Raw genomic sequence first — 20,915 nt, 5'->3', positions numbered from 1 at the left:
CTTTTCGCTGGAGAACTGCTTTAACGCACGGCAAAACAACATCTATTTTTATTTTAAATTCCAATACTGTCGTCTTCATTCCAACCACACAAGGTGTTTTCCTCTTAGACAGCCACTTACATGGGAACAGTGGAGCCCATGTAGCTTTTGCAGAATGGCAGTACTCCTTCAAATTACTTTCTTGGTTCAAGCAAGTCAACAATTTTCAGTTCACTCTTGGTACAGTCACTAATGTTAAGTTTCACTAACACCTCACTAAACTTTTCCCAGCGTTTTAGCATTTTTAGTATATATTTTCCTAGCTTCCTAAATTCCACCATTTAAACTACTTTTTAACCCATTAAATCCCGAAGCTTTTTGTCAAAAAAGCATTTTTTGGACAGTCTGGACATTTTCAGGCTGGATATGAGCCAAATTAGCTGCAATCTACTCAAATAGCAGTTGCAACTGGACAGCATGCCTTTCTTTCCCCCAGCATCGCGTTTTACGACATTTTGGCCAGGGCATACGCAGAAATCAAAGAGAAAGTGTGGTTTACATCTATAAACTTTTCGTTTTTATTTTATTCATTTTTTTTCTTACTAAATTGACGGGGAGATAAATAAGGAAAGGCATCTGTAGAAATGTGCACCAAACTGAATTTGAACTCTGACTACTGTCTCCAGAAAGTAGGCCTTTATAGACTCGTTATTAGCGAAATATAAGCTTAAATCAGCAAAGTCAAGGTCAGCCCATGAGAGCAGATATTTTTTTACCTTTCCAAATTCTCTGTTCAATTTCACAAGTAAGAATACTCAGCGTTCCATTAATTTTTCTGTCATATCTCCAGGAATGTTGAGTGGCAGGGTAAATACATAAACATTTCAACATGAAGAAGGGAATCATTTCCTTTACAGTTTGTTCCCGTGAGGTCCAAAAGCATGCAACGAGTGCTCAAGTACAAATGTGGCAGGTTTATCCTTGCGGGTCGGTTACATCTATATATAATTATTTGTAAAGAGCAAACACATTTGAATAGATGTATTGACGACAAGGTAGTTGAAATTTACACTTTTTTAAACTGTAAGTGGTATCCAAAATAAACTTAACAAGCGTAAAGCGGTCACTACTCACCATGGCGCTGCGACCGATGTCTGCTAGAATTTGCTGTGTTTAGACCGTCAATATAGCCAGAATTATGTTCAGGATATCAGGAACATCTGCTTTACTGAAATGACATCGAAAGTTCCATCTTCTCCATTTTCTCGGATGATATTAGTCCAAAAAATTAACATCGAATGGCGCCAAAACTTTGCATTGATCAAACGATCGAAAATGCCACCACTCGTCGACTCACCCGCCAAAACCCTACGCATGCGCAGTCGTTTTTCAGCTCTGTCCCATTTCCCATAAAGTTTATCCCTACCTTGAGCCCACGGTCTATCACAGCGGATGCGATTAGTACTTGGTAGCCTCGCCTGTTTATTTCTTAACAAGATGGCGGAGGCGAGGAGGAAAATCAGTCATGTTGAAGAATATCTTTGATAGCTTCCCAACCCAGAAACGACGACGTTTCGTTGTGATCTCCTGGTAGAAATAAGAGGACTGCCATCCTGTTGATGAATTATATTACGGAAACAGTGATCGGAGAAGAGTTCGAGTTTACATCAGCCCATGACGTCACCTGTATCTAATTTTGTGGATGTTTCCCTTTGACTGCCGTAACTATGCTTGAGAAGTCAAATGTCGCACATTTGGCTGGACTTCCAATGGATTGATATTCTTCAACGTTGCAGCCAGCTTCTGGTTTAATCTTGAGGAATTCGAGAACTACCCATGTGTACTGAAATTTGATTAATCCGACCCAAAGTCCACGTATACTCTCGTAGTCACGCACATGTATACGGAAGACGTTTCGATTCAGAACTGACCCCGTTAATTATTCTTTGTCTGATGTTCAATCGCTTATAAGACGATGAATACCGAGGAGCTGGAACTGTTATCCGACTCGAAGTATCGACAGTTTATCAACGCCGTCGAAAAAGCTCTTAAAAGCTTTGAGTATTCGAGTGAGTGGGCGGACCTGATTTCTGCTCTCGGAAAATTAAACAAGGTAAGTTACTGTAAACTTAAAATATCTTTTTACTTCACGAGGCGGGCGCCAGTATAAACAGAGAATTCCTTGTTTGTTACTAAACAAGAATTAATAATATGCAAACGCGCGCATGTTATTTAGTTCTATACAAATAAGATTCGAAAATGCTCGACTCGTTGGATTAGCTGTCATTGGATTCTTATATGTAAACACTAATTTCAGACAGTTATTACCATGACATGGTTTATGTCAAGAATAAAGACAACTGTGATTAATGTTCCTCCTTCCAAGTCAGCTATAAAGAGAGCATTGATGACCTGAGTTTTTCATGTATTCAATAAGTTTTTTCCCAATTTTCAACATTTATCTCTGTATTAGAATTTGTGATCCGCGAAGAAAGTTTGCAACAATTCCATCTTTTATTGCCCAAGATGGGACTTTTTTAAATAGATGTTATCCATAGTTAGTTGTTCAAAATGCACCCTACGCTTGTCTATATGGAAGTTTACTTTTCAAGCTTTTAGCACCTTTGCACTAAATTTAATTGGGTATTTTTTTTAAATTCCTGTTAATCTGAGTATTCCTTGTGTTAAAATGTTCTGGTCTGCAATTTGAAATCATTTCTGGCTTGGGGTTGAAATAACAAAGTTTGATGCAAAGATGTTAGGTCTGAAATTCTCCAGAACTTTCTCCTTACATACATGTAGCTGTAAAATTTGCATCAGGTTAATGTCAACATGCTTTCACCATCTGAACAATAGTTTTATTTTGTACACTTTTTGTACACTGGGGCTATCAATAAGGGCCGTAACCTGTAACACCTGTTTAGGCTGAGTATGTTTGATGGGCCTGTGATGTTATGGGTGAACTTGCCTGTAGCTGATACAATTCACCCATAAATTGTCAAGTTTGTTACGGTTGTGAAGATCTGAAGGCTACAGTTAAAGCAAAACTCATTGACTGCTCTGTGCACAGTGTTAGTAAAAGATAGTCGATCAGTTGCTTCGCACCTGATTATACATGTACATGTACCATACTTTCTCTATCAAACACCCCCAGCATTTATTTCAAACTTGGCCTTGTGAATGCAGCATTTATTTGGCTTTTACTGTTTATTTGAGCCTGGAGTTTATCAGAGGTTTTGTTTTCATTATTTTTGAGAGCTAAAGATCTTATAATTATCCCTATAGATTGTTATACCTTGGATATAAATAACGTGAGGGTCCTATTTACAAATCTATTTGGGATACCCAATGTTTGTTCAGGACCCGGCATTAAATCAAAAAACATTTGATACCATATGACATGTCACTTACTTTTCAGGTGTTACAAAATCACACAAAATTTAAGGTACTACCAAGAAAGCTCACCATTGGAAAAAGACTAGCTCAATGTATGCACCCGACACTGCCAAGTGGAGTGCATCTGAAGGCACTAGAAACTTACGAACTCATCTTCAAACGGATTGGCCACAAAGGGCTCGCGCAAGATTTATTCATTTACAGCGCTGGACTTTTTCCTTTGCTGGGAAATGCTGCCATGTCGACTAGGCCTGTTTTGATGACTATGTATGAGAACTATTTCCTTCCGCTTGGAAAAGCATTGCTTCCTGGTTTACCAGGATTGCTGTTGGGACTTTTACCAGGAATTGAAGAAGGGTCTGAATACACTGACAGGTTTGTACTACCTGTAGATACAATGAACATCTATCCAGTTGGTGATCAATTCCTTGCAGGTAACTCATTGCATGAATTTTGTTTGGCAGGCTGACATCTTTGAATGCAAATGATTCTACAGCTACATGTATTTTGATCATATAGTCACCTCAAACATATTAAGTTAATGATTAACTGCCAGCTATTATTTTTTCAAATTAATAGAACCAATTACATGTAGTAGTTCTGGCAGCAGGCCTTGTAGGAAGCCCTGAATAACAAGCCTTTATATAAAATTTTTATTTCCTGACTCAACCTTCATGACAATTCTTTAATAAAATTGGTTATTAAATGAGATGCAGTACCTGATATTTCGGTTGCTGGGTTCTCTTGTAATGACTGATGGTGTACACTTTGTTTTATGACCTCAACAGCTCACTTTCATATTTATACTGTTCTACTTACAGCTTGTTAAAATCCTCAATTTCATTTTAAAATTTCAAATTAAAGCAATTTTCAGAACAATTGAGCCTTATATCTGGTGGACGATTCCATTACGATGGTCTAGGAACTTGTCAAGTACAAATTTGCCATGACACTAAAATGTGTGATGCTGTTGTCAGGAGTCAATGGCACTATATGTAGGTGAATAAGTATCTAAAAATAATATTAGACACTACTTGTATGTTTTATTTTTTAAAATATAAATTGACTCATTGTTTCTGCTGTTTTGCATAGGACTATTTCACTGCTGGGCTCCTTCAGTGAGAACACGGACAAAAACATTTTCTACACGACCCTTTGGGGGTGCATTTATTCATCAGCTACCATTCGCCTGCCAGCTGTCACCTTTATACTAACAAGACTGAATAAGAAAGGAGCTGGAAAACAAAAATACCTCATAGGAAATGATATCCATGTTTTAGTAAGTAACAAAAGTTATTGATAATTAATTCCTCAATTTAATCCGCCATTGTAGGCATGTACCTGTAATGCATGCAGTCAGCTATGTAGCTCTAATATTTCTCTTGGTGGCTGCCATACTTATCCTAGATTTCTTGGGCTTTGTAGCCTTAAGATCGGTTTATGCTGTGAAAACTGGGATGAGCTCTGGACATTCTGCACAATGTAGTCTTAAACTTAGCAGTTATAACAGGAAGTGACTGCAAGAAATGTTGCTTCCTCCTACCATTCTGGTTAGGTCGCCTTAACACAGAGAGATCAAAATAAAAACGACCAAATTTAGATCTCACAATTTTTCTCAACAGGTTCAAGCAGTCAGTGTGGCTCTTAGAGACAGCAGTGTTCTCGTCCAGCGGAGTATGCTTGATTTTCTTCTTGCGTTTCTTCCGGTGGATACAAACTATCTCCTGTCCAACGAAAAGGTGACGTTGGTAGCAGCTGCCTTAGAAGTCTTGCTACGAAGAGACATGTCTTTGAACAGACGTCTTTACACATGGCTACTAGGAACGAATGCAGCAAAGAATGAATCGTTATCGAGGACCGATAGCGTTTGTAGTAGCGATGCTGATCACGAAGGGCCGACGGAGACCTTCTTCAGCTTGCATTCGAGGCCGCTTGTAATCGAGGCCGTAAGGAGACTGTTTCAGAATCACGACTCTGTCGACAAAGGGGATGCCAATGGATCTAAGAAAGCGCAGAGGTTAGAAGTGCTGAAACCATTTCGATTGCTAATCAGTCTTTTGGACAAACCTGAAATCGGCGGCTCGATCCTTGAAGACGTTTTACTCGATGTTTTCAGGGCATTGTACAATCAGTGTAAAGTGCTAAGAGAAAATGATGCCACTTTTGAAGAGAGTGACCGAAGGGACTCGATCGAGAGCCTGGTTCTTGATAGTGGCGCGGCTATTGCAGAGTCTGCGAAGACCAAGCTGATAGATGAACTGATTAAAACAGCCAACTTGCTCTTCAATGCCTTCGAACCATACTTTATGTGGGAATACATAGCCAAGTTGCTTTCGGAATGCGATAGACCACCAGTAGCGAGCGAGGAGGTCAATGGAGTTGAAAACTGGGAAGATCACAAGGAGAGTAAATTTGTTGTTACTCCATCTACGACAAACTGCTCGGAAGTGTTTCGTTTAACAGATTTCATTCTGGACGTTGTTACTTTGGTAAGTCGAGTAGTATCCTCAAGGTGGCAATCTTAATCTTTCCAATCTCAATTATTTTTCTTTCATTTGGTTTTATTTTTATCACTTTGACCTTTGGCCACCCTAATATAGTATTATTTTGAATTCAGGTTTTCTCTGATTCGAAAGTAATCAGTTTAATCCAAAAACAAAGAAAAGACTCGAAAGAAAAGACTCGGGACGATGTACAATGCAGCTCTACTTTTAAGCGCTCTTCAGTTCCATCTAAACGGTAGCACGGATGCTATAAATCCATTTCGTCTTCTCTTTTTGGTCTTCTTAAATCTGCTTTAAACAAGAGTGAATCTTCTTTAAAGAGTGTATCTTGGCCGACAAATCTCTATTAAGCCACCAGTGTTGTTTACTACGACAGCTAAACTATCTGTCTCAAATGGAAATTGTGAGGTAATTTGTTCTGGAAATAATCTCCAAAGAACATCCTTTACAAATACAGAGCATTATGGCTGCTCCTTATGATATGCTCCATACACAGCTAAATTCTACTGCTGGTCTTAAAATTCTTCGAGATCGTTTGAGATACACAGAGGACTCAGAACCCATCAGACACTAATCTTCAGTATTTTTTGTTTCCCTTTATCTAGGAAGCCGATGTGGAGATCCAAACAGAACACTGGCCTGAACTTCTGCGCAAGATTACAATCGAAATGACAAAACGCTGCGAGACAATGACTCTGGAGGATGTTAAAGAAGGGATCTGCCTGTGTTCCAGACTTCTCTCCAAGGTGATGCCCTCTATGAAGACCAGAGACAAAGGGAGGAACGACTCAAGATGGGACGCCGAGAATAAAGATAGAAAAAAAGAGTTGGAAGGTTCTGCAGAGCATGAGCTGAAGGAGTGGAGTATAATCGACTTAAAAGGTGCTAAGGAGGACAACAAAAAGGTCGATCGTGCTCCAGAAAACTCACTGGAAAGTTCTCAGGAGGTATTCGTTGAAGAAATGGCTGAATGTGAAGATACCGATGAGGAAGAAGACACAAAAATAGACTCGGTTGTGGAGTCGAATGAAAAAGAATTGAATTTAATGGAATTGAATTTATTGGCGGAGCAACGTGATGCTGGAATTGATTCAGCGGATAATAACGAAGATACTCAGGACGAGCTAGATGAATGGAGCGACTTCCAAGAGGTGGAATCTTCAAGTGATTTGAATGCTGTGAATCCCGCAGATGGACGAGATAAGACTCTTGTCAAGTCTGGAGAGAACGTGCTACCAAAGAACTCTGAGCATCTCTTTCAACCGTCTCTCATTCAAGCTTGTGTGAAATATTTCCAGAATTTCTTCGCCAAGTTTGTTGTGGAAAGAGTGATGAAATACGTCAACTCGCTTCGTGTTAGCAACGAAAGCGCTTCAGGAATGATGAGCAAAGAATGTTACACGACTTTGCGGGCGAGTGGAATCGTTAGCGATGCCATGTGGAAACAAATCGAAAAAGCGTGTGATGTAACAAGGGATGAACTTGTCGAGGACGCCTGTCAGACGCAAACGAATCTGAAGGCGAGAAGAAATGTTACTGGACCGACCGCGCTCGTTGCTTCGTTCAGGTCGGTGCAATCGTCCAAGAATTGTGCCGAGGCATTTGCGGCAGCCTGTAAACTGTTGCTGAAATTGTCGTGCTTTCCAATCTGGGGTGGCAAGGATTCGGAATCACAGAGAACAACAACTGATATAAAAGAAGGTGTGTAACATTGACCGGCAATTTTCGGGCTCAAAAGACTAATTCTTTTTTATTTACTGATTGGTACACATAGACTGTAACGTTTTTTTAGAGAATGTGGATCAAGACAGTACTTAGACAGTATTTTTCTCTCTATACTTAATGTAACTTGACTTATAAGTAACTGTTTTCTTTCCGATCAAGTCTCCAAGGTGTCGTATCTCCCAGAGTGGCTGCAGTCTCTAATCATGTGCTGTTTCGAGGTCAGCGAGTTTAATATCCAAAGTTCAGCGGTTGGCACGCTTCTCGACTTGATCAACCTGACGCTATCTGTCAATGCTGGCCACGGCCATGGACCCAGGCCTTCCGCGCCCGTGGTGGTTATCCCAATGATTTCCAAGCAGTCTTTGGGGGTGATTGAGAAGTCGGATTTGTACGAGGTATGGTTCAGAAATATTTTGTTTGAAAAGTTTGTCGTATGTATAATACTTGACAATTAGCTAGATCATCAGGGTTACCACGGTCAGGGAAAGTCAGGGAAAATTAGATTTTATTCAAGGTTAGGGAGGTTTGTATCAGGTCAGGGAATTTCTAAATTCCTGTTCAAAGTCAGCGAAAAGTCAGAGAATTTTATCTTAAAGTTGCCCCAAATTATATTATTAGATGTTCTCGTATAGACAAGGCGATTTAAAAAAAAAAAAAATTGTTTGAGCCATCCTCATTGTTTTTGATTCATGGCCGGAATAATCATCCTGCAAGGTCAGTGAAAATTGCCTTACAGGCGCCAAATACAGTCAGTGAAAAGTCGGGAATATTTTTTTTGTTCCGGTGGGTGGCAGCGCTGAATTCATTACCTCATGATGCATAGTTAAGTCTGGCTTTCAAGCTGTGTCGTTGTTACGTTTTACTCGTGATTTGAATATGAACTCGCCCAACAAGCTTGTCAAAACCAGCATAACCTAAAACTAAAAAATATTGTATCCCACACTTAAATGTCCATAATAGGATATCTGGAGTTTTCATTTGTGGTCAGGGTCGCATTTATTTAGCCGCACCGTTATAGGTAAATACAGATCCAAATCGACTCGGAATACTCACCTCTAACTTGTAAACTTTTTTCCTAAATAACAGGTGATAGCCGAAAGTTTGTGGGATCATCTCAAGGTAGACACCACCCAGTTCCATCAGAGAATAGTTGAACTGTTTTTACAGCTTCACAATTTGACTCCGTCTCCATCTCTTTGCGCAAATGTCATTGGAAATTCACTGGTAGATATCAGCAAGGTAAATGACAAACCGTATTTGCCTCATGGTGCTGCCATATACGTTATTTTTAACGGACAGTAAAATTGAGTTAAAACAGTAGCATTAAGTCAAATTCGACTTTTTTTTTTTTTTTAATTTCAGTTGTCCACCGACGTGAGCCAAAGGCTTCAATCTGTAGTTTTTTTCCTTATTTGAACAATATTTATTCCATTGCTTTTCTGTATAGGGAAATCTTTGCTGACATCGTTGTTATCAGTTTTCCTCATGAACGTGCGGATTTGCGTGCAGATGTACTATTGCTAGATTGGAATCGACCCCAAACATTATAAAGAGCTCTTGAGACCTTCGGCTGCGATTTTTTGGAGGACATTGCAAAATGTCTGGTGGCAAAAGCGTTAATGAGCTCATGGGTTCTTTGCAATCAGTTTTGAGTTTTTCAACCCGTATCACACAAAATAAATTTAGTAGAATCTGCTCAATTTTCTTTGGACCCGTGATCGTGCCATACTCTTCCAATACTCAAAGCTGATTTTTTTGTAGCTCGAGCTGCTAACGCTAATGGGACAAATATTGTATTCTAAGAAGAGATTCCCCTATGTTTGTTATTCTTACCTTTTTGGGGTTTCATTATCTTATCATTTTAGGGAGTGTCTCTACAGGGTCACTGGAAATTCGCTGTATTCTGGCATGTTGCCAGGAATGTCGTAATTCAGGATTCTGGCAGGACATCAAGACTTGGGGAATTCCGAACACTTGACAGGTAAAAAACCTGCAATATTGTGCCAATGTTCCGTGCTCTTATATCCTCTTGATGTGTGTGGGGGTTAGCGTTTGACCACAACGATGACGCCGATTGAAACAATGAATTTCTATCAAAAATGTCTCACAATTTTAAGCCTGGTTTCAACTATGACATAAGCACAAGCACAAACATGACCATAAGCATAAGCACAAGCACACGGTAGTAAGGACGTGCACAACATAAGCATAAGTACAAGTAGAACAAAAAGTTTTGTTCTTCTTGTGCTTATGTGTAAGTCAAGTGAGAGTACGCTGCTGTAAGGTGGAATGGAAGCGACCCATTCTGCGCATGCCTACGTGCTTATGCTTGTGTTGTGTGCGTCCTCACTACCACTATGATTATTCTTATGCTTGTGCTTATGTCGTAGTGAAACGTTCAGTTTGTCAATAGGGACCTTAAGATACGAGGACGGGAAGGCCAGGACTGAAACGGCAGTGGACGCGGGAAACTTTCGCGGGTCCCGTTGGGTCACCAAAAACAAAATACTTTAGATGTGTTTTCGTAAAGAACGGCGACGTCAATAATTCGAACTTCGCACAAGCTGTTCCCGGAAGCAATGACATCCTTTAGACTATAAAAGAAGAGAAATCTTATCCTATCAAGCTTATACGATAGTGAACAGCGATGCTGAATTTCTTTTTCTTTATAAGCGAAGCAAACATCTGTCAATATTTTAATAGAGAAACCTGAATTTCCGTATGAATCTGGTCGACCAGCTTCAGATGGCTTTTTTCCACCAGAACGTTTCAGAAGAATATTGAATATAAGACGTTTGGTGAATATTTCAATTTCCATCTGTGATTGTAACAAGCCTTATAAAAATAAAACAAACGTTGCATCAAGTTCGATCCGGGTAGTATAAAAAAAAACTAAATATCAGTTTGAAATTGTGCATTTTATTTGCGAGATAGATTCTTCCATGGCATTCATTCTTACAACATTTTATCGATAGTACTTCCACTGATGTATTCTCAATGCATACAGTTTGTATTTAGTTTTGAGCTTGCACACTCGTGACAGCGTCTGAACAGTGACTGAAATACAAACGAAAGACAAGGAATATTTTTATTCACATTTTCGTATCTCAGCGTAGTATTCTACACTACAATCACGAAAAATGTGAACCTTATAAACATTCTTATCAATATAACCGAAAATAAGGTCGATTGGAACATTTGTCGGGACAAAACAAGAGCAAAGTACTCACGTTTTCGATACGACGGCTAGTCGGGGGAAATGGCGTCCTCGACGAGACGAGGACGGCGGAGTGATGAGTCGAGAGTTCTCGTGCGAATGCCCGGTTGAGTAAATTTACTTCCGGTAGCCGTCCTAGTTCGTCCCGTCCTGGTATCTTAAGGTGCCTAATATATCGGAGTCAGATCATTTCCTCCGCTGGAAGTAGAAAGCAGCACGAAAAATTCTCCGTCGTAGTTCATCTGCAAACACGGAGAGTCAGACGGCTAAGAAAAGTATCTTGTTTAGTAAACGCAGATGCAAAGCCATGTTTTAACCCTCTTTCGGCCTTCATTTGGGGAAGTTCTCATTGTCGTTAACAGTTTTTTTATCCTCTGATAAACTTTTCTCATGTTTTACGTTGATTTATCGTAGAGCACTGTTTATTATGCTTGATAGCCTGCAAAATGAAGAACCAGAAATAAGGTAAGTCAAAGTGAGATTTAAATAACTTAGCTGTTTGGTTTAAACACTTCTGTACCCTCGTTCCTGAGTATGCAAAGGTAATAGCTATTAAAGTGTTAAGGTCAGTGTTAGAATAAATCCGAAAGTGCGATACAGGTGAAACTACCGGTGATATACTACGAACTTCTTTGATACTTGATGTCCCCCTCTCCCCATCAACATAAAGCAAAGGAACGCGAGGTCGTCCTATAAATGAAAAAAATAATCCTTATTTTGGTTTTTTTTCCTCCCCAGTGTATTAACTCAACACTGGCTCGCCCATGCTCTGCAGCACGGGGACCTCGGGCGAATTATCGATCCACTTCTTCTATTGCTACTTCATCCAGTTACAGCACGGGTTTCAATCCACTATTTGTACTCCCTGTTCGACTCCAAAATGGCTAGGAAAATGTCTAATGCACGAGGATCCGAGAGGAAAACCTTTAACGACGTCAAAGTTTATCCGAAGACAGAAATCGGGGCCGCGACTTTGGGTAAACAAAAGAACGAAAAGGTCAACCGAAAACCAGGATTTACTTCGGAGAGCACTCGGGAATCAGGCGATAGTAAAACCACAAGTCCGAGTGGGCCGAGTGAAGTCGAACATTCGACGGATACGGACGGTGATGGAGCTGAGGCTGACGATGAGAATGAAGACAACGAACCGAAAAAAGGTGCGATATACTAACCTTGTTTTTTAAGTTTTAAGTTGGTGTGCTCGGACAATTTTGTACTTACACAGAAACCTTAGTCATCCTAAAATCTTTGCTGCGTTCATGAAAACATACTTTCGCTGCGTTGGCGGGCGCATAATATTTTGTTAATATAACGATCATGAGCAGAGTTACAAAGATTTTTGTGGTTATCTGCACAACCTGGGTGCATGAAGAAAGATTGCAAATGTCCTTTTGCAGGAAAGGCTTGTCGGAGTCAAACTTTATGTGATCTCTGAGAATTTCACCATTTTTACTTTATAGGAAAGGAAAAAGACGACTTACCTAACCAAGCCCCACAGTCCCCTCCCCCGCGCAAATCACTTGTCCATCCGCTGGACCAACACAAACTTCTGTACATCTTACATTACGACTCTCAGCTGACCTTGTACGCCTTCAGCACGCTGCAAACAATCCTGATGCGCGCTCCTCACCAGTTCGTGTGCGCGTCATCCACCACAAGTATCAGTTCATCGAACACGCCACACCAGGAGAAGATCAAGGAGCTGTTGATCAGACACCGACGGTCCCTACTGGGGAAGGGATTTTATGGCGCTTTGTACGACAGTCCTGTTTCGCCGACAGGTGTGTGGGAATGGACCTCGGCGACGCAGCGGCCATTTTGAATTCTATTGGTTCAAATAGCTAGGATGCTTAGGGGGTAAATACATACTGATTTGCCCCCTGAGCATCCCAGAATAACTATTGAAACAATAGAATTCAAAATGGCCGCCGTATCGCCGAAGAGGTCCGTTTTCATTTATGCTGAATGGTGAGAAACCGATCGGCGTGTATAAAGGGGGCCAGCGAAAAAGAGACTGACGTCCCCAACATACAGATAATTAATTAGCTTACTACATTTTCAGCAATGAAAATGCAGTAGAACATTCAGTGGGACCCTTGCCGCTTTCTTTAACTTAAATTGACCGCCACATATCAAGAGAAAAACAATTACACTCGACTGAAAACCTTTTTTCGTCTGTGTAGTGTTTTGAAAAATTACTTTGACGAAAATCAGTCGTTAGCGTTCCGTTTTGCAAAATTCGGAAAACTCAGGAAACCAGTCAGGATTGTCCTTTTAGTCGTGGAGCAGTTTGCCGTTTAGAAAACGATGTGGTGATATTTGATTCGTTTTCAGGACCTGCTCACAGCGCACGCCTCTTCGGGGGCCCTTTGATCTACCTCAAGCCCAGCACCAGCAAGTACCTTGAAGTTCTCATCTCTGTAAGTCTGTACTTCATTAGAAGCGAGTATTCTAGTCATCTACAAGTGCAACCTGAAGACATAGACGGCAATGTTCAGGTTCAGATGGCGAGCACGGAGCTTCTGTTAGGTGTTATGTGGCAACTGGTCGAGGTCGTGAAGGAGAGCGGTGCTGGATTTGGGACATACATCAGTGACATGTTCTCTCGTTGTAAAGTTCAAAAGGCATTGCTTCATTGTCTTCTTTCGACTTTGTACGAGCGAACCGGAGTGAGAACGTCTAGCAAGTCTTCTTCACCAACTGTTAACTCCAGTCACGTGCACGTCAGCTCAGAAATAAGCCAATCGCAGGCGCAAGCGTTTCAGGTCAAACTAGTCAAGCTTGTTCAGTCGGTGTTCATCCTAGAATCCTACATTCACTCCGCTGTAACTATCTCCCAAGAAACTGCCGGCAGCCACGGCACGCCGCCTCCGAGCAAACCCGAGAGTCCCGCGAAGGTTTCCGGTGACACGAAAGTTACTCAGTCGGCTCATCGCTACCTTCCTGGGAAGCCATTAGCGGAGCAGGGTATGTTGTTGTCAGCGGTTCTTCACGGGCTCAGGCATGATGAGCCCGATATGCATTATGAGTGGTTGCAATTCGTGATCACGTGCTTGTCACACATGGCAATGCAGCTGCGCACGTGGGTAGTCCCTGTGGCTGAGCACTTGTGTCGGATTCTAGAACGACTGACGACTCTGTACATCAAGGATAAGGACAAAAGGTCTGCCAGGAGAGGCAGTAATGATGAGTTTGGCACAAGGTAAAAAGGGATCTCTAAAATACAATAATTAGTGTTCCGATGATATGGGGAAGTTTCATCAGAATACTGGGTTATATATGTAATAACAGTCTTTTAGATTGAAAATATCGATATCTATGGTCGGTAACTGGTCATCGACGCTCACTTGAAGAAATGACAAAAAGTCCTATTATCTTTAATGTTGAACATACTGGTAATAGTCATAGCAAAGAAGTTGTTCTTTCAGACTTTGTTCTGCTGTGTTAACAAGACTTTTTTTCACAAACAGACGACCTGAAACTGATGCTTCCAATGTCCCCCCGGACTACATGGTAACCCTGTTGGAAAGCTTGGCATCAATATGTCACTACTGCTTGCGTGACAACACGACACCTCAGTCACCAGCCCTCTCTCTGAAGCCTCGGATCGCTCGGTCCAACTCTTCGCCCGCTGTGGGTGTGAATAGCGACTTAATCCAATCCAGTGGTAGCTCTGTCTTCACCAATCTCCTGCACGCGTTTTCAGTGCAGTCCGCGCCAATCAGTGATGTACCCAGCGTGGAAGTGCCAAAGCACATTTTGGACGCCCGGGAAGGCTTGCTGAGCGTTCTGCCCAAAATTTTGTCCTCGTTGTTCACGGTTTGGAGCACGTGGAGTCCTCAAAGGACTGATTCAACCGGCCAGCGGCTTCCATCTGAATGTCCGCTCAATTTGATGGGCAGTCCAAAGGTAGGCATAGCAACTTAAGCTCTGGATGAAAGGTCCTTCGTTAACTTAGCTACTGACCACCGATGTGTAACATTAAACACTTAACGATTGGCCCTAAGGGAAAAAGTGAGGGTCGACTGTTCCCTGTGGGGCCAGTCAAGTGTAAAAATAGAACAACCTGCGAAAAAATAATTTTCTTGACGTCGTCTGGCGCATAATTTGCCGCGGTTTAAAAGTGTACGACCTGATCACGTGTTAGTCGAAAGTTCAAGTTATTGTTTCCCAAGGGAGTTAGTGAGTTGTGACCCATGACGCGTGACACGTTCTCCTCCAATTGAAATGAAACAAAAGTGTTTATTCAATGTATTATCGTCTTTCATTTTCAGGCTGTACAACAACAGATCCTTCAGCTGCTGACCCCAATCACCATGAATCACACCATTGTATTCCTGGCCTCGCTGGCTGACGTTTGGTATCAACGGCGGAGGCGAGAGGGATCTGGGATCAAGGCAACGAGAGCAATCCCATTAGCTTCTGAAGAACAGATTATCGTTGTAGATATCGTGTACGCTATCAAGGTAGAAATATCTTTGAAAAGAGTTCTTTTCTTAATGCAAGCTTATCAATTTTCAAAGCGCAAGTCTTGAAGAATATTTAATGAGATTTCCATTTACCAACTATTGAAAAACTGATAGTTCCTCAGTGATCAAAAAACTGCTCACCGTCTTTCATTTAAGGGGTCATACACTCGAGACTCATTCAGAGATTTAAAAGTAAACATATCCTTGTACAACATAATAAACAGTGCCACATGAAAACAAAGCTTAGAAACTTTCATTTGAATGGCCACATCAGCAGACTTAAAAGTTAGAGTCGCATTGTACAGTATACGTGTAATTAACAGTACCATATGAATTTACTGCTCATTCTCTTTCATTTGAATGGTGACACACTAGGGTTTTATCCACGAACTTAAAAGTGAAAATCACTTTGTACAGCATAATTAACAGTACCGTATGAAAGTACTGCTCAGTAGCTTTCACTTGAATGGCAGCGACCCACTAGGGTTTCATCCACAGACTTAAAAGTAAGAGTCGCATTGTACAGTAAACAGTTTTATTTAAAAGTTCTGCTCAATAGCTTTCATTTGAAAGGTGGCTGAACGTTAGCTGTCTCCACAGTACTTATGGCAAATATGGTGCTTTAACAAGAGACACCTGCTAGCCGCTAATGGCCAATATTCTAAATCACCCTTAGCCTTTACGGTTAACGTATAATTTATCCTTGTTCACAGGCGTTGTCAGTGGAAGACATGATAGATAATGTAAAACAGATCCTGCGCCAAGTTGTCATGAGCAAAGACAAGACCACACCCACTCAGTCAGGCCTGGAAGTCAACATACTGCAGTTTCTGTACGAGTATTTGCTCAAAGCATCGGAAAGCCAGTTGATTGTTGTGCGATCCTCTCTTTTATCTCTCATGAAGGAAGGGCTTCAGCTCAACTTTCCTCCAGCACTGTTCTTGTTATTGGTTATCTTGCGGTCATACGTGCAGAACATACCGTTACAAGAGGACAAGAAAGTGCGAAAGGAGTTACAGGTAACACATGTTTTCATTTTGATTTACTGTAGTGTGAATAGAGAGGTGAGTTCACCCTATTTAGGAGATCCTGGTGCATGCAAGTTCATCTTTGTTTAAATCGAAACAAAATGTAGACTTTGATACTGAGTTAAAAATGCAACAAAAACAGACTGAAAAGCTCACAGAGTCCAGTCTAGTGCGGCTGGAAGGAAAACGCGATCTGTATGAGACATGTGCACAGGTGATTGCAACGGCGACTACGTTGCGATATATGAAAATTTACCAAGTATATTTTTGTGATGTACTAAAATTGCCTTCTAATCGTCGGAAATCTCAAAGTAACAGCTTCCTAAGGTAGAAAAACACCAGTTAGATTAATTAATAATATGGAACAAGGATGAATAATTCTGGGCGCGATTCGTACCGGTTACGAACAACAAGCTTGAAATTCTTGGGTTTAAATTCTTCAAGATGCGTTATCCCTGACATAGCTTGTCCTCCTTGGGCGTTGTAAGAATATGCAGAAAATGATAGTATAAGGAAAACACAAGTTTGATGATCAGTTCCTGTCTTCTCTATTCAAGCAAGGGAATAAAGCTTGAGGTATCCCTCAGGCCAGCGCTGCTCTTATCTCGTGTTTTAGTTGCATGATTCCACTACTAGTATTATTTTTTTCTCTTCCCCCTCAAGTGGGATGATAATCCACCCCGGGACAAAACTCCCTACCATTCAATTCTCCGCACTGTCAGAATTATGTTTTTTGCTTGAGACCCTAGCAAGAGATCCAACCTAGACTGCTAGGCCCGCGGCGTCTAGTGCACTCAATATTACATTAGAAACAAGCCTAAAGAAAATACGCTTACTATTTCCATAACTCGATGAAACATAGAACTAGCACGAGCTTTTGACGCCAGCAAAGAGGATTTACATTTTGATGATCAAAGTAACAAGTTGTTTTCTTTTTTCCGTCACGGTGTTTTCTAAAAGCAATAGAAAAATGTTCTCCGTGTTTCTATCACTAGGGGAAGTTTGGGAGAACTCGAACTCGAAAAGCCGTGGATACACTCGCCTGTCGGCTCGTCACAGCATTTCTCGTTCTCCCAAACTTCCACTCGTGTTTCTATTTAGCAATTAGATTATGAGCTCGAGATTTCTGTCGCGTGATAGTTGACGATGACGCAGCCCGAGTCAACTATCACTCAGAAATCGAGAGCGAATGATCTAATTATTTTAGTATAAATCTACTAGTCGTTCAAAACTTTATCAAAATCCACTTCACTGACACTGCGAAAACGCAAAGAAATTGCCGTCGTTTTGGTAACAAACTCACACTGCTCCGCAACTCACTAGATAGTGAGTAGTGTAGCCAATCAGAGAACGTCATTCTTGATAGAACACTAGTAGATTTATACTAAAACTCGATAGAAACACGGTACAATAAATAAAAGCTACGACAACTCTTAATATCTCGTATTTGTGAAATTAACCAGGACATTACACAGCGCCTAGTGGAGGCGTGTAACACGGTGGCGGGTTCATCACTGGAAAACGCTGCGTGGTTCAGACGAACCCTGGCTGTCATCCCACAACAGGATGTCGCATCCGACCAATCAAGCAACGTCGAATCCGAAATCTCGGAGGCCGAGCCTCCAGTGCCACCTCCCCCTGTACCCAGCGGTAATACCAGCAATACAAGCAGTTATAGTACCCAGGCTCTCTTTGTGTTGGCAGAAGTGCTCGCCCCAGTCTTAGATATGGTGTTTGGAAGCGATGAGAAGGAACGAATGACGAGTTTTCTGACAACTGTTATGTACAATGTGACGCCGTTTCTCAAGAATCACAGGTAAATTATCTTTGCCCTTCCCAACATAATAACATGTCTTTGTTGCGTTGTCCACCCCCGTTTATTAGTAGCCCTTATTCACAATCGCCACCATATTGGCTTTCACATTATGATATAAATTGAGCTGGTGATCTTTTAGAGGGGTTAGGATTGGGGTTGGGGTTGGCAAACAAGGCAACATTGGAGTTTTCGTTACGCCGATTTTGTGTTCCAGGTTTAATTTTGTCTCGCCCTCGACTACACTTCTGCAGTACTTAGTTTTCCTTTGATTCGAAGGAACATGGGCGAAGATTGAAATCATTTCAATCGAGGCAGAGTTTTAAATCACACCATCTTCAATTCAGTTCTAAGCGTCCTTTGACCAGGTTGAGAAAGTGCACAAAAGTAAAAAAAAATGGGAGTTGACAAAATGAATATCTAAGGCAAATCGCGTTGATGAAAAACGAGTTTCCAAACGTGTTGGTGACGCGTTGACTTCTTTTTGTCAACGAGTTTAAAACGCGTTTGATGGTTTGCTTATCTCCGAGCGGTACTGTAAGATTGGTGCCGAATGTCAAATTTGGAGACCATCATGGCGGCTATTTTGAATACGGTTTATTTACGTTTTGTTTTTGCTGTTTATTCCAGCCCACACAACGTGCCGAGCTTCCGCGCCTGCTGCAACCTGCTGGCTTCTTTAAGTGGGTACCAGTACACCCGCCGTGCTTGGAAGAAAGAGGTCATGGAGCTGTTACTGGACCCGAATTTCTTTCAAATGGACATCTCATGCATTGGAAGTTGGCGGACAATTATCGATAACTTGATGACGCAAGACAACACGTCATTCAAAGAACTGATGACGCGTGTGGCTGGCTTGAGTCAGAGTGCTTCTATTAACATCTTTGCTAACAGAGAACAGGTACATTGCCCTCTATGCCATTTTAGACTCATTTTGTTATGGTTCTTTGTTTTCTAGGGTTTAATCTGTGGTTTAACGTTTTTGTTGTTGTTTGTTTTGTAGGAAATGGAACAACGCGCTCAACTTCTTAAGAAACTGTCATTCACAATTTTCTGTAGCGAGGTTGACCAGTACCAATACGTTCTGCCAGAAATACAGGAGCGCCTCGCCGAGAGCCTGAGGCTGCCCCAGTCTCCAGTCGTCCACGAACAAATCTTCCTGTTCTTTCGGGTGTTGATATTGCGCATGTCTGCGCAGCACCTGACGCCATTGTGGCCGACGATCGTGTCGGAAGTGGTGCATGTGTTGCTTCAAATGGAGAGCGATCTAAGCACTGATGGCAAATCACAGAAGCAGAGGATGGCCATATCCGAGTTACTGCTCGGTTCTAACGGCTATGTGAACTACAGTCAAGAGAAATGGCTAGGTCTCTACCTAGCGGTCTGTAAACTTCTTGATCTCTCTCAGGCCTTGCCGAGCGATTATCTGTCGCAGTTCCAGCTGTATCGTTGGGCGTTTGAGGGCGAAGCGTACAACATGACGGCTGGGGAGGAAAAAGTTCCCGTTTTTAAGCCTCACATTGCTCGCTTAGAAAAATTACTTAAGAGGAAAAGGAGAGATCAAGGTGATATTGAGGAACTACAGCGCGTATCTGGACAACCTTTACTAACTATGTACCACATTAAGTCCTTGGATCAACTTCTTCCGTTTTTTCAGTGTTTGTCGAGAAACAGGTTTGAGAACTGCGGCGAATCTCGGGACAAAAACAGCAAGTCTAAGAACCCGCAAGGCAAAAGCTTGTTGGAACGAATCGTGGAAAGAGATTTTCTTGAACCTCTTGTTGTTGACTAAACTAACAAATGCCAATGAAGACGCCCTGTAAATTCAAAAACATAGCTAGATCACATATATGTATATATCCTACAATACTTTCTTAAAGGAAGACATTTTGCTGGTAGCTTGTGTTTATGATATAGATGGAAGTTTTTGTTACATTTTATTACCAAAATTGAGACTTCTATTTGGTGTTATGTAAAGATCAGACCACTGAAATGTGTTATCTTTTAAATCGCTTGGTTTGATACGTCCCGCCACTAGGTGAGCTGTGTCATAACATTTGTAATACTGTAAAAACGTGAGGTTATCTTAATTTGCAAAAGTGATGCTATTTAATCATCACTGCTGGGAAGTCGCCGTTTGATACTGTGTGATCAACAGGGGCACAGGCCTTAACATAGAATTATTCATAAATGTAGTATTTGAAACTTCGTGTTCCAGAAACATAATAGCGAATATAGTCTTAAAGATTGAAAGCAGAAAATTGTAAAAAATTGCTTTAAAAATAGTCGTTCTTTTTTCATACATGTAGGTGAATATATTTTTTTTTCCCGAACAACCGTTCAAATTTATTTAAGTATGAAAGTAAAGATTTAAATATAAAAGCGAGTATTTAATTTAAGGTAATGCAGCCATAGGCCATCATAGCCTATCACTCGTTCAGGGATATAAGCTATTTGCTTCAATCAGTGATTTCTTTTTCTTTTTCAATATATATCAAACGGCAGGTAACCAAATAACTTAGTTCGCTAGAATACCTAGGCTTACGTAGGAAATCTTGAAATGTAGAAAGCAACGTCTCTGAATCGAAATCTTGTAAACGGGTAACTTTATTTAAAAACACAGAATGATAAAATTATTTTAAAAGTACCGTTTTTTGTATGCGATATGAAACTGTAGAGAACGCGAAAAAAAAGGTAATAAAGAGTTTGTTAGACTGGATTTTCGTTTTCCTTTAATTTTCTATGAATCGGAAGAAGGAGGCGTTCGTTTCATCAGTTGAGAAC

The 20,915-nt window shown here is 41.0% G+C and overlaps 1 protein-coding gene across 1 annotated transcript; it reads left to right on the top strand.

The window, feature by feature from the left end:
• The first annotated feature begins 1,483 nt into the window (after positions 1-1,483).
• Positions 1,484-20,849, top strand: LOC145480598 (protein DOP1A-like). The gene is made up of 18 exons (XM_081458870.1): positions 1,484-2,092; positions 3,398-3,750; positions 4,468-4,654; positions 4,998-5,864; positions 6,485-7,580; positions 7,764-7,999; positions 8,691-8,843; positions 9,470-9,585; positions 11,236-11,286; positions 11,560-11,978; positions 12,282-12,602; positions 13,156-14,023; positions 14,292-14,730; positions 15,096-15,287; positions 16,004-16,309; positions 17,782-18,134; positions 18,762-19,032; positions 19,135-20,849. The coding sequence occupies exons 1-18, from the start codon at positions 1,955-1,957 to the stop codon at positions 19,921-19,923; spliced, it is 7,155 nt and encodes a 2,384-aa protein (XP_081314996.1). The 5' UTR covers positions 1,484-1,954; the 3' UTR covers positions 19,924-20,849.
• The last annotated feature ends 66 nt before the right edge of the window (positions 20,850-20,915 follow it).

This window comes from Orbicella franksi, chromosome 3, assembly GCF_964199315.1.
Source record: "Orbicella franksi chromosome 3, jaOrbFran1.1, whole genome shotgun sequence".
Taxonomy (NCBI): Eukaryota; Metazoa; Cnidaria; class Anthozoa; order Scleractinia; family Merulinidae; genus Orbicella; species Orbicella franksi.
The sequence above is the reverse complement of the archived record's forward strand: the minus strand, read 5'-3'. Positions and strand labels throughout refer to the sequence as shown.